Below are 14132 nucleotides of genomic sequence, written 5' to 3'. Positions count from 1 at the left end.
TTTTTTAAAGACCTTGATACTTTTGACAAGTATTATAGAGATACCTTGTAGAATGTCCCACATATGGGGTTTGTCTGATATTTTCTCATTATTGGAACACACTTGGGGGAAGAATACTATAGAGGTAAAGTTTCCTTCTCATCATATTATGAACATTTGATATTCACACAAATTATTGACACCACATGAATTATTTCTGGAGACATTTTTAATCACTTAGTTAAGGTGGTTATCTGTCAGGTTTCTGCACGGTAAACTTATTTTGCCCTATTTATCATCTAGTCATTAGAACTTAGTCTACAAGCAAAACAATAAAAATTAACTCCACTTCCTAAGAGGAAAATTATCAAACAATTTGTGAACAAGTATAAAACCACCACAGTAGGGGTTAGATCCAGAAGATGGTGAAGTTGGAGGATACTGAGCTTACCTCGTCCCAAGCCACACACTGATAACAACTACATTTGACCAACTAACTCTGAAAACAACCTGAAGACTGGCAGAAGAGACCTTCCACAGCTAATCACAGAAAGAAGGCCACATTAGAAAGTAGAAGAGGTAGAGATAAAGATGGGAACAAATCCTCAGCTAGACTAATCACAAATGGAAGAGGCACTACAGACGTGAAGAAGCAGGAGAGTCAGACCTCATACCAGGCACCCCAGGCACCGGGGACCTGCACTGGGAAGATGAGTCCCCATAATACCTGGCTTTGAAAACCAGGCAGGGGCTTAATTACAGAGGCTTTTAAAATCAGTGGCACTTAACTCTGGGTACTTTAAAATCAGCAGGCTTACCTCTAGGAAAGCCGGAGGGCAATAGGAAACTGAGTGTCTACTCTTAAAGAGCCAGTATAATGAATAACCTGTCCAAAACACAGCACAGAAGCAGCATAAAAAGCACATAGGGTATAAGTGAAAAAGATTTATTTACTCATCTCAGAATGTGCACTGGAGGGACAGGGATCTTCAGGAGACTTCTCCAAGCGCAAAAATGCTGGTGGGCACTATTTCCCTTTCTCTTCCTCAGCCAAGACAGCCAGTCACTTCTGAAAACCAGCACTACCACTCTCCACTTGTCTTGCTAGAGTGCCCCCCCCCCTTCCTCTGAGGACTCACCCAATCCAACTCACCCTACTGAGCAGACATTCCTCCAAAGCAGCTGCTGGCCTGCCACACCCTGAAAGCAGCCCAGGCAGGGACTTGCACCACTCCAAAGTGACTCCTGCCCTGGAGAGATGGGATGAGAACTACATACACCTTTGCATCTGCAGTTCTAGCTGCTAAGCCTCTTGGCTGGCTGTGCAGGGAGAAAGCCCTGCTGTTTTGTGCAGTCTGCATTCCATGTTAGATTTCATGGTTTTTATTCTCTGGTTTTTATATTGCTGTTAACAGATCACATAGTATTTTGTGGCATGCCAAATACGTTATGTAATTAAAAAAATTTTTTATGTTTATTTATTTTCGAGAGAGAGAGAGACAGAGAGACAGAGTGTGAATGGGGGAGGGGTAGAGACCGCAAGACACAGACTCTGAAGCAGGCTCCAGGCTCTGAGCTGTCAGCACAGTGCCCGACATGGGATTTGAATTCACGGACCATAAGATCATGACCTGAGCTGAAGTCAGATGCTTAATCGACTGAAACACCCAGGTACCCTTATGATATTAAATCTTTTATTATAAAACAGCCTCAAATTACAGAATGGGTACAAAAACACTAAAAAGAACTTTTACTCTTCTGAAATAACCATAGTTAATGGTTTAATACATATCCTTTCAGAACTGCTTTCTGTGACTATACAAATATTTACTTTTATTTTTAAAAAGCAACTTTCATTTTTCACTTAATGATATACAAGCAGCCCTCACAATTCCAATACATACAAATTTCAGTTACCTGTTTGGTTAAATACGACCAGTTCCCCAGCAACATGGTTCAAATTTCAGTCACCATGTACAAGACTGTGAGTAACTGCACAAATGTCACTAACTCTCCAATCCACAAATTGTTTCTAACTAACAGATCATGATCAGTGATCAATCAGGTCATTTATTTCACAGTCTGTCAACTACTGGTCACGTATATCTGTCACTCAGTCTATGCCAAGACAGTAAAGCGTGTAAGGTGTTTTCCTTTCTTGTCTCCTAATGATAAATCCACATAACATTTTATAAAAACAGACAATCCAAAAAAGGAATTGGCCAAAAATGAAAGTGCAGAAAAAGAAAAAAGAGAGAGTAACATTGGAAGTAAAATTCAAATAAAATAGAAATGGAGTTATAGAATAAATAGCTATATTGTCAGTCCATCAATGGGATACTATATTAATAAAATTTGAAATAATTACAATACAGTTACATGTCTATAAAGGAATGTAATTCATATGATCCTGTAAATTTTACTATAATTTGAGTACAAATATAATAATATAGTCTTTGTCTTAGATTTTTAAAATATACTGCAAAATTCATCCTTAATACTTTCAATAGCAGAATATACTTTGCAGGAGAAAGAGAAAGCAGAAGTGGGGAAAATACACATAAGTTCATTCTGACTGCAGTGATATCTTATATTAATTATTAGCATTTGGTTATGTAAGACTAGTTAGGTTTCATATAATTTATTCTTAATACTTTTCATTTGGGGTATGGATGTTCATTTCTCGATAATAAAAATAGATTTGTCAACCCAGTAATATTTATTCTCCAAAAAAAGGCAGTTTAAAACATTTTAAAAAATTAACATTTCATTGATCTTTTATTTCACCAAGGAAAGGTGAAATTTTATGGTCCTACATATGTACCTTTAGAAAATTTCTCTGGTCATTTGGCCAGTTTGCAATACGTATTTTCTAGCTCCTTTAATTTTAGTAGATACAAAATTCAATATGACCATACACCTCTCTATTGTTACTTTGACTTAAGTCTTATTGATAAATACAACCTGATACCTTAGCTGATTTCCATTTTTATCCTTTTATATTTCATTGAATGATTAACTGTAATTATTTCATGTGAAAAAATATTCAAATTTAAATGTAGAAAATGTGTCAACCATTTGTGGAATTTTTCTTAAGTTTAAATATGTTTCTCTGGACAGCTTTTTTTATATAATTTGTTCATACATCACTGTATAGCCATTCAAATATATACATATTCTAAATATGGAATAAAAATCAAATTATTATAAAAAAAGGAGGGGAAGGGGGAAAGAGGAAAGAGGGGAAACAGAGGAGGAGGAGGAAGCAGAGGAAGAGGAGCAGGAAGAGGGGGAGAAGAGCTGATGACAGGAATGTTAACACTACTGCCATTTGAGAGACCCTAGAAATGCAGCCAGAGGAAAAGAGAAGATAGACCTCTGTATAAATGAAAAGTGACTGTAGAAGGAAAATGATTGTGATAAAAAGGATTAAGATGTCCCAGAATTAGTAATGCCAGCAAAAATAGCACACTGAAGAAGTTCTCAAATATATGTGACAATACTGAAAATGCAAAGAATAAAAGATGGGAAGCTGATCCAAATCTGAACAGGAGTATCATAATTTACAAAGGCAGAGAAATAATGCTAATCTCATACTGTAAGTGACACAATAAGGTAAGCGCTTATCTTCGTAAGTTTTTCACAAAGAAATAAAACACTTTAATTCTCAATGTATCTAATGTTTTGAATTATAGTATACTAAATATTTTTTCATTTTCCTTTACATTTATAACAGAAGAGAGTATATAATGTTTTCAAAAATATTTTTAAGTCACAGAATAATCACAACATTTGTAACTGATTAAGACCCTTTTGCATGTTTTTAGCTTGCAGGGTCATTTTTATGGTCCTACACTACCATATACTGTCTACATCTCCCATGTTAGTACATATGTACCTACCTTAATCTTTTTAAGAGCTACATAATATTCTACATGTCTGATTCAGGCACTAATTCTGCATATCAAACCACCATAAAACTCAATAATTTAAAATAACAATTTATTAGGGTGCCTAAATGGCTCAGTCAGTTAAGCATCTGACTCTTGGGTAGGGCTCAGGTCATCATCTCACAGTTTGTAAGTTTGAGCCCCACACTGAGCTCAATGCTGATGGTACAGAGCCTGCTTGGGATTTTCTCTTTCTGCCTCCCTCTGCCCCTCCCCTGCTCACTCTCTCTATCTCAAAATAAATACATAAACTTAAAAAAAATTTAAAGAACAATTTCCTAAGCCTCAAGATTGTATACATTAACTGAGCACAGTTAGACAGTTCTGCTTCGCATGCTATGGGTCAGGTTACTCAAGCAGAGACACTCACTTAGTAGCTTGGCTGGGGCTGCAATCATCATCATGTTCCCTCACTCTATTGTCTCTCCTCATGTACCTTCCATTGTTAAATAATCTATTCTGGGCTTACAGCATGGCAACTGACTTCCAAAAGGGTATGTTCCAAGAGAACAAGCTCTAATATACTCATTGAGCCTCTGGTTTGTTTCATGCTTATGAATGTCCTGTTTGCCAAAGCAAGTCACATGACCAGGACCTAGAGAATATGGGAGTAATCTACTCAGGGGTATGAATACCAAGAAGTATCATTTATTGAAAGCCACTAATGTAACAGTATCACTTATTTACCCTCTGTTAATACACATTTAAACTGTTTATAATTTTTTCCATTAAAACACTACAGGATATTATCATTGTAAAAGATCTTTACCCCATTAAGCCCACATAAGAAATTATCCTAGATAAAAGTATAAATTCTTCACACTCACCAGGAAATTCTACATTTTAAATTTAGAGACACAGAAGTCAATTTCTATTTATCATATGTACTAATGCATATCAGTAAAGAAAGGATAGAACAATAATACTGAAAAATCTTCCAAACCCTGGGAATTGTTCATCTTTTTTATGTATTTTCAATAACTGGCATTTATTTTATTAGTAGTAAAATCAAGCATACTTTTGTATATTTTATGATATTTTTTCTTTATATTTTTCTATTGTGTTATCATTTGATTTGTATGTTTTATAAGTAAGATACTGATTCTTCCATTTTGCATGATGCAAATATTACCTCTCAGCCACTGGTTTTTAAACTTTGTTTATGGCAACTCTTATCCCATAGAAGCTAATAATTTGTGTGTCATCACATCTAGCCATTTTTTCTTTCAGGTAAGATAATATCTATTCCTGAGACTATAAAAATTATATCTTATATTTTCCAGCATACATACACCTTTTTTCTTGGCATTTTATTTTTTTCTCCTAAAATTCATTTTTGCATGTGAAGTATTATGAATTATCTAAATATCATTTATTGACTATCTTTCTTTTCTCCCTCTTGATTTATTCTTTTACGGATTTACTTATTCCTACAACAGTGTTACATTTTTAATTATGATAGGAGTAGAGCATGTTTTAAATATCTAATAAAGAAAGTAGCATTTCATTCTTATCTTTTGAAAAGGTTCTTGTCTATACTCATACATTTTTAATTTTCCAGTTTTATTGAGATATAACTGACACATATAACAATGTATTAGCTTAAAGTGTACCAGGCAATGGATCTGGTATACGTATATAATCATACATTTTTCTTATGTATATAGCTTTAGAATCATCCTGTCAAATTCTGAAAAACATCTCACTGGGTTTTGATTGACATTACATTAAATTTTTAGATGCCATCTTAATCTGTTCAATCTGCTATAGCAAAATACCACAGACTGGGTAGCTTATAAACAACAGAAATTTATTTCTCACAGTTCTGGAACCTAGAGAACTAGGTCCAGGCACCCACATGGTCAGGTTGACCATCAGCATGAGAGATGCTCCCCCATTCATAACCCCATATTGTATAAGGGGCTAGGGAGCTCTGTTAGGGCGCTACCCCCATTCATTAGGGCTCTATCCCTCCTGACTTAATCACCTCTGAAAGAGACCCTACCTCCTAATGCCCTCCCACTGGACATTAGGTTTCAACATGTGAATTTTGGAGGGACACAAGTATTCAGACCATAGCAGATTCTTGTTTTTAATTTTTTTTTTTTTTTTTGGTGATTGAATAAGGTTTATTCCTACTATCTCGTTTCCTTCTGAGCTAGCATTTTTAAAAATTTTTAATGTTTATTTTTGAGAGAGAAAGGGAGAGGGGCAGAGTATGAGCGGGGGAGGGGCAGAGAGAGATGGAGACACAGAATCCAAAGCAGGCTCTAGGCTCTGAGCTGTCAGCACAGAGCCTGACAGGGCTCAAACCCACGAGCCATGTGCTCATGACCTGAGCAGAAATCTGATGTTCAACCAGCTGAGCCACCCAGGTACCCCCATGGCAGATTCTTTGAAGAAACCACAGAAATGAAAAATCACTGATGTTTAAAACTCTAATTAGCTAGCAAGTAAAAACATCTGAAGAGTAATTAGGAAACAAAAAAATGAATCACACAGAATGCAATAGAGAACCAAGTAGATGAAAAATATACAAGAGTTAGAAACCCTGAAAGATAAAACTACATGGTCCAATATGCTATCTAATGGGAGTTCTAGAAGAAGATAACAGAAGATAAGGGAGGGACAATACTCAAAAAGATCATGGGTGAAAATTTTCCTAAAATTCAGAAACCAAAGTGAGTCTCACAAAATGTAAATAAATTCTCACCTAGGCTCATTAAAACTGGAGACAATTAAAGGTGAAAAGAAGCTCCAATGAGCAAAAAGAAAGAAATGGAGGGGCAATGAAATGAACATCAACCTTCTCGACTACCAGAAAAGAATTCAATAATCTCTTTAAAATACTGACAGAACATAAATACCAATTTACAAATCCATGGCAAAATAAAGACATTTGAGGGAGAAGGAAAAGAGAAAAGGAAGTCCTGAGTTTAGTATTAACAGACCTGTCATTTAAAAAAAAATTTTTTTTAAGCTGTATTTATTTCTGAGAGAGACAGAGAGAGAGAGAGAGAGAGAGAGAGTGAGCGCAAGCGTGAGCAGAGGAGAGTCAGAGAGAAAAGGAGACACAGAATCCAAAACAGGCTCCAGGCTCTGAGCTGGCTGTCAGCACAGAGCCCAACGTGGGGCTCAAACCCACGAACGATGAGATCGTGACCTGAACTGAAGTCAGACGCTTAACCGATTGAGCCACCCAGGCGCCCCCAGACCTGTCAGTATTAAAACTAATTAGAAAAATGTAGATTAGCTGGGCCAGTTTCTGGAATACATAGCAGACAGCATCAACATTTTTACCAGGATTAAGCTTAAAAGACAGCTAAAACCTAAAATTACTCTTTCTTTATAGCTATTTGCAATACCAAATTGAAGGTAATTTATGACTGCATATTTTCTCTCTTCTATTAGGGATACAAACCCTATCTCTTCTTTTTTTTTTAAATAGTTTATTGTCAAAGTGGTTTCCATGTAACACCCAGTGCTAATCCCCACAAGTGCCCTCATCCATGCCCATTACCCTCCTTCCCCTTCCCCCCACATCAGCGCTCAGTACAAACCCTATTTCTATTCATTTGCTGATTATCCTGAAAAACTATAATATGCCTACATAACTAAACAAAGTCTATAGCTGGTCAATATCTTATTTCCTGAACAATACAAGGACCTAAGAATCAATTCCATCCAAGCACATTAATAATCGTAGTTCAGTATTTTAGTTCTCCCTTTTTAAGCTTTACAAATTAAATATTATTATTACCTTTAATTGGATACTTTTTGCTTTCTTTTTAAGATGCTAAATAAAAATATTGCCTCAGACTACCACAGGGAAATATTAAAAATTTTCAGTGAATATTGAAGAGAGCAGTGAGGGCATGTGAGGTAATCTACATCCCATAAATAGTTCCCAAATAAGGTCTTTTCTTGCTTAGGTATGTCTACATGCCTATCCAACATTTTGTACAAAAATATTCCTGTAGCTCTATTCATAATAGCCAACAACTAGAAACCACTCAAGTAACCATCGATAGATGCACCAACTATGTTACATTTATACAAAAGAATACTACTCAGCTATAAAAAAGATAAACTACTGATATATACAACATAAATTCATCTTTAAAATATTATACTGTGTAAAAGAAGCCTTATATATAAGAAAATACACTATAATGATTCCTTTTACATGAGTTTCTAGAACAGAGATAAACTAATCCATGGTGAAAAAAACTGGAATAACAGTTGACTCTGGATCAATAAGGGTGAGGAACAAGTGAGAAAGGACATGAAGGAACTTTCTAGGGGAGTTAGTAATGTTCTCTATCTTGATAAGGAACTAGATGACACTTGTTAAAATTCATGAAATGGTGCAGTCAAGAACTATACAATTCATTGTACAGTTGACCTTTGAACATGAAGGTTAGGGGCACCAACCCCCAGCACTGTTGAAAATCTACACATAACTTTTTTGTTACCCAAAAACAACTACTGATAGCCTACTACTGACCACAAGCCTTATCAATAACATAAACACTAATACATACTTTGTTTGTTGTATGTATTATATACTATATTCTTCCAATAGTTAGCTAGAGAAAAAAAATGTTAAGAAAATTATAAGACAAATATGTTTATCTTTAACATCGTACCAATTTTTTACTGAAAAAAATCTGCATCTAAGTGTATTTGTGCAGTTCAAACCCATGTTGTTCAAGGTCAACTGTACATACATCTTATGTTAAAAGAAAAATACATAAATATTGAACTTCAGTTAATGATATGCATACTGAAGTATACTCATTTTAAACTGGCATGGAAATGCAACGAAAAAATGAGACTAAAGATAGAAGGATATATATAAGACCAAGAGTAGAATCTGGGCAGTGAGTGTAATAGATTCCCATTGCTGCTGTAACAAATGACAGCATAGTTTTTGGCTTAAAACAACTCATATTTATTCTATTACAGTTTGGGAAATGAGAAGTCTGATATGTTCCTAACTGAAATCAAGATGTTGTCTGGGCTGCATACCTTCTGAAGCCTCCACAAAAAAATTCCTTGCCTCTTCCAGGTTCCACCTGCACTCCTGGACTCATGGCTTCCTTCTGCGATGTTCCAAGGCAGCAGCGTTAACATCTTCAAATCTCTTTCTGACCATGCCCCCTACTTCTGTCATCACATCTTTTTCTCTGATATTGATTATCCTGCTTCTCTCTGCTTCTAAACTCTTGTGAAGACATTGGGCCCACCTGAATAATCTAGCATAATCCCTCCATCTGAAAATTCATAATCTTATCACATCTGCAAAATCCCTTTTGCCATGTAAGGTAACATATTCAAAGGTTCTCAGGATTAAGATGTGTACATCATTGGGATACAATTATTCTACCTACCATGGTAGGTATATGGGTGTTCATTATGAAATTTTCACCTATTATGTGTTTTTGAAATTTTCTTAATAAAATATGAGGGAAAAGTTAAAATCCAGCAATAGGGATAAAGTGTTGCCACCATACTAAATGTAAAAATCAGCATGTATCTTTTACCATAAAATGGAGGAATTTTTCTCCTTCTTACAAATAAAGTTCTTCTTTCAATGAAGAATGTTATTAAAAGTAGTATTTACTAGGGTGCATAGGCGGCTCAGTTGGTTGAGCATCCAACTTCGGCTCAGGTCATGACCTTACAGTTCCTGAGTGACAGCCCTGCATCAGGATTGCTGCTGTCAGCACAGAGCCTGCTTTGGATACTCTGTCCCCATCTTTGCCCCTTCCCCCATCTCTCTCTCTCAAAAATAAATAAAATGTTTTTTAAAAAGTAGTACTTAGGGGGCGCCTGGGTGGCTTAGTCGGTTAAGCGTCCGACTTTCGCTTAGGTCATGATCTCGCGGTTCGTGGGTTCGGGCCCCGCGTCGGGCTCTGTGCTGACTGCCAGCTCAGAGCCTGGAGCCTGTTTCAGTCTGTGACTCCCTCTCTGTCTGACCCTCCCCTGCTCACGCTGTCTCTCTCTCTCTCTCTCTCCTAGAAATAAATAAAACATTTAAAAAAAAAAAAAGTAGTACTTAGTTCTGCATTTAGCTAAAATGCTATTCCTATTGTTACCCTGAAATGTTCAAAAGATTTTTAAAGGAAGTTTATTTTTTAACATGGAAATATAAACAGACCAAATCTAATGCTTAAAACATAGTAAAACAGAATATGAGGTTTTAAATTGTTACCTAGAGTTGCTTTAACTTAGAAAAGATATCACTTTAAGCTATTTTTACAAAAATCACTTTTTAATACTTATCCAACACAACTTTTTAAAGCAGGATTTCTTCTTTATTAAATAGGCCTTTGTTATACAGATAATAAATACCTTTATATAGGATGAACATCATGGTAATTAAGTTTTCTTATAACAAATTTCATTATTTTTATATTGAAGAAGAAGAAGTTCTAGGATTTAAAGAAGATTAGTTTTATATAGATATGCATGTGTCCCTTCGAAACCGCACTCTTGCACCCTTTGGGTAAATACCTAATAGTGCAATTGCTGGATTACAGGGTACTTCTATTTTTAGTTTTTTGAGGAACCTCCATGCTGTTCTTCAGAGTAACTACACCAGTTTGCATTCCCACCAGCAGTGCAAGAGGGTTTCCCTTTCTCCACATTCTCGCCAGCACCTGTTGTTTCTTGCGTTGTTAATTTTAGCCATTCTGGCAGGTGGGTGGTGATATCTCCTCATGGTTTTAATTTGTATTTCCCTAATGAGGAGCAATGTTGAACATCTTTTCATGTGTCTGTTAGCCACCTGGATGTCTCCTCTGGAAAAGTATCTATTCGTGTCTTCTGCCTATTTCTTAACTGGAATCTTTATTTTGGGGGGGTTGAGTCTGACAAATTCTTTATAAATTTTGGATACTAACCCTTTATCAGATATGTCCTTTACAAATATTTTTGTGAGCTCTACCATGAGATCTTGGGGCACTTGGGTGGCTCAGTTGGTTAAGCATCCAACTCTTGATTTTAGCTCAGGTTGTGATCTCACAGTTCATGAGTTCGAACCTCACGCTGGGTTCTCCACTGACAGTACAGAGCCTGCTTAAGATTCTGTCTCCCTCTGCTCCTCCCATGATTGTGTGCATGCTCGCTCGCCCTCTCTCTCGTTCAAAATAAATAAACTTTAAAAAAAAAAAAAAACAAACATAAGATCCTGACCCAAACAGAAATCAAGAGTCAGATGCTTCACCTACTGAGCCTCCCAGGTGCCCCAATCCTATTTTTGAAACCAATATTGCACTGCACTGTATATTAACTAACTAAAATATAAATAAAAAAATTTTTAAAGCATTATAAACATGAGCTTACCCTTCTCATACGTAATTCTTCTAATGCTTCCAGCAAACTTGTTTTGAAATCTAGTAGCTGAACAGAAAACATGGTCTCCGAAGGACTTTGAAGAGCAAAGATAGGAGATGATGAATCAGTCTTAAAGTCATTCTCCATACTAGCATTTATTTCCTGTAATATAAAGAAGTTTTAACTGAAAAAAGTCATTTACCTAGGTTTTTCAAGTAAAAGTGCATTTACCATAAAGATATAACCACCTGTATCCCATAATCCTTCAGGGTTAGCAATGAACAACAGTTCTGTCAACAATCCTCTTCTAATCTTGATACACACTTGTGTTTTGTGATCCATCTATAGTTTCTCTGTGGCTGAGGCTTTTTCTGTTACTTAGTGCCGGCAGGAACTAAATTTTCTGCCCCTAAACACAACAGCTTAAAAGTGGATTCCTAAAAGTTGCAGGCAAGGTATGACCTTTCAGTAACTGCTTCATACCAAGGCTGCCAGACATTGTGCTTCCTAACTTTGCCTTGATATAATGCATTTTGTAAGGATGGTATGAATACTAATTAATAACAATGCAATCTTTCAACCCTACAGAGTTGAAAAAGAATGAAGTTTTATTAAAAACCAAGACTTAATTAAATATCTTTCTCAACCCAGATAACATATGAGTCAGGATACAAGAAACTTCTCTTTTCAACTTTCCATAATAATAATTATCAATTCATAGGTAGGTGGAAAGAAATGTACAGGGAGTCCTATACACCACTCAGCCTCTCCCAATGTTAAGATACTGCATAATAATAGTACAATATAAAAACTGTGTATCTGACATTGGTAAAATACACAGAACTTATAATAATTCTACCACTTACACATTCACTCATTTGTGTGTGGGTGTGTGTATAATTCTGTGCAAATTTATTATATGGATAACTTCATGTAGCTACCGTTACAATCAAAATACAGAACTGTACCATTGACAGTAGCTCCCTCATGGAGCTTATTTGTTTTCATACCCACTACAGTAATCTTTTCTCTATTTCTATAATTGTTAATTTCAACAGTATTATATATAAAATGGAATCCTACATCACATTACCTATTAAGATTGGATTTTTTAAGGGGTGCTTTGCTGGCTCAGTCAGTAGGGTATGTGACTCTTGATCTCAGGGTCATGAGTTCAAAATGTAGAGATTACTTTGAAAAATCGATGAATCAATCAATCTCATCTAATTTAAAAAAAAGATTAGATTTTTTTTCCACTCATAGTAATTACCTTGGGGTTCATCCGTGCTGTTGTATCAACAGTTCATCCCTTATACTGCTGAGTAACATTGTATACTATGGGCATACTATGGTTTAACCATGCACTCACTGAAAGACATCTGAGTCATTTTTACTTTTGGCTTTTATGAATAAAGCTACCGTGAACATTCATATACAAGTTTCTACATAAGTTTTCATTTCTTAGTGTTATATGTCCAAGAGTACAATTGCTGGGCTGAATGAATACAGTCCACTTTTAGTTGTGAAAGAAACTACCAAACTATTTTCCAGAATGGTAATACTGTTTTACAGTCTCACTGGCAATGTATCACTGATCCAGCTTCTCCAAATCCCCACCAGCATTCAGTGTTATCACTATTTTTTTTTTAAAGACAGATCCTTTTCTTTTAAAAAAAAAATTTTTTTTTTTGAGAGGGAGAGATAGAGACAGCATTAGCAGGGGAGGGTTAGAGAGAGAGGGAATCACAGAATCCGAAGACAGGCTCCAGGCTCTGAGCTAGCTGTCAGCACAGAGCCCAACTCGGAGCTCGAACCCACAAACTGTGAGATCATGACCTGAGCCTAAGTCGGACACTTAACCAACTGAGCCACCCAGGCGCCCCTCGCTACTTTTTATTCTAACCATTCTAACAGGTATTATATTAGTAAGCATTATCTAGAGAAATAGAGCCAGTAGGATGTATATGTACAGAGAGAAATTCATATTAAGGAACCGGGTCCAGTAAAACTTAAATCCTCTGTGCAGGCCAGCAGCCTGGAGGCCTAAAGAAGAGTTCATGTTGCAACTTGACCAAAGGCAGTCTAGAAGCAGTCTTCCTTTGGGAACATGAGTTTTTTTCCTCTTCCAGACTTCTACTGTTTGGATGAGGACCACCCATATTATGGAGAATAATCTGCTTTACTGAAAGTCTACTGATTTAAATGTTGATCTCATCTAAAAATTACCTTCATAACAATGTCTAGACAGATGTTTGACCAAATACATTTGGTCAATATATTTTTTTGTATTTTTTAAAATGAGCTTACCCTGGGGCACCTGGGTGGCTCAGCAGGATAAGCGTCAGACTCTTGATTTCAGCTCATGTCATGATCTCATGGTTCGTGAATTCAAACCTCACATCCGGCTCCAAGCTGACAGCACGAAATCTGCTTGAGATTCTTTCTCTGCCCCTCCCCTACTTTCTCTCTCTCAAAATAAATAAACATTTAAAAATAATGAAATGAAATGAAATGAAATAAAATAAAATAAAATAAAATAAAATAAAAACGAGCTTACCCGTCATAGCCTAGCCAACCTGACACATAAAATTAACCATCACAGGTGTGCACAAAGAAACTTTCTAAAAGGGAAATTCCCATTCCTGAAAATGATGGGCTACATTCTTTGGAAAAACCCTCCAACTAAAAACAACAATTTTGAATAAAATATTTTCAAACCTTCTTAAAAGTATCAAAGATCTAGCAAGATAATAAAAAATTATAAAGCCAAATTCTCAATTCCAAAAAGACCATGAGCCAAGAACTAAACTGAACAGAGAAAGCCATCTTCACCCTGTAGGTATTAGCCAAATTGAGTAAAAT

The 14132-nt window shown here is 35.9% G+C and overlaps 1 protein-coding gene across 11 annotated transcripts in view; it reads right to left on the bottom strand.

Moving 5' to 3' along the window:
• Nucleotides 1–14132, bottom strand: part of CCDC73 (coiled-coil domain containing 73) — a 147856-nt gene that overhangs the window by 95314 nt on the left and 38410 nt on the right. For 8 of the 11 annotated variants that reach the window (XM_039233392.1, XM_039233391.1, XM_039233390.1 and 5 more), the window contains one exon: nt 11280–11432. The exons of 2 other annotated variants lie outside the window; for them this stretch is intronic. In XM_039233392.1, coding sequence (XP_039089323.1) covers nt 11280–11417 — 138 coding nt within the window. In that variant the 5' untranslated portion in view covers nt 11418–11432. Of the gene's footprint in view, nt 1–11279; nt 11433–12363; nt 12389–14132 lie in introns of those variants that run through there. One more of the 11 variants, XM_039233394.1, reaches the window with a different exon arrangement.

This window comes from Hyaena hyaena, unplaced genomic scaffold (genome assembly GCF_003009895.1).
Source record: "Hyaena hyaena isolate Hyena2069 unplaced genomic scaffold, ASM300989v1 scaffold_74, whole genome shotgun sequence".
Classification (NCBI taxonomy): domain Eukaryota; kingdom Metazoa; phylum Chordata; class Mammalia; order Carnivora; family Hyaenidae; genus Hyaena; species Hyaena hyaena.
The sequence above is the reverse complement of the archived record's forward strand: the minus strand, read 5'-3'. Positions and strand labels throughout refer to the sequence as shown.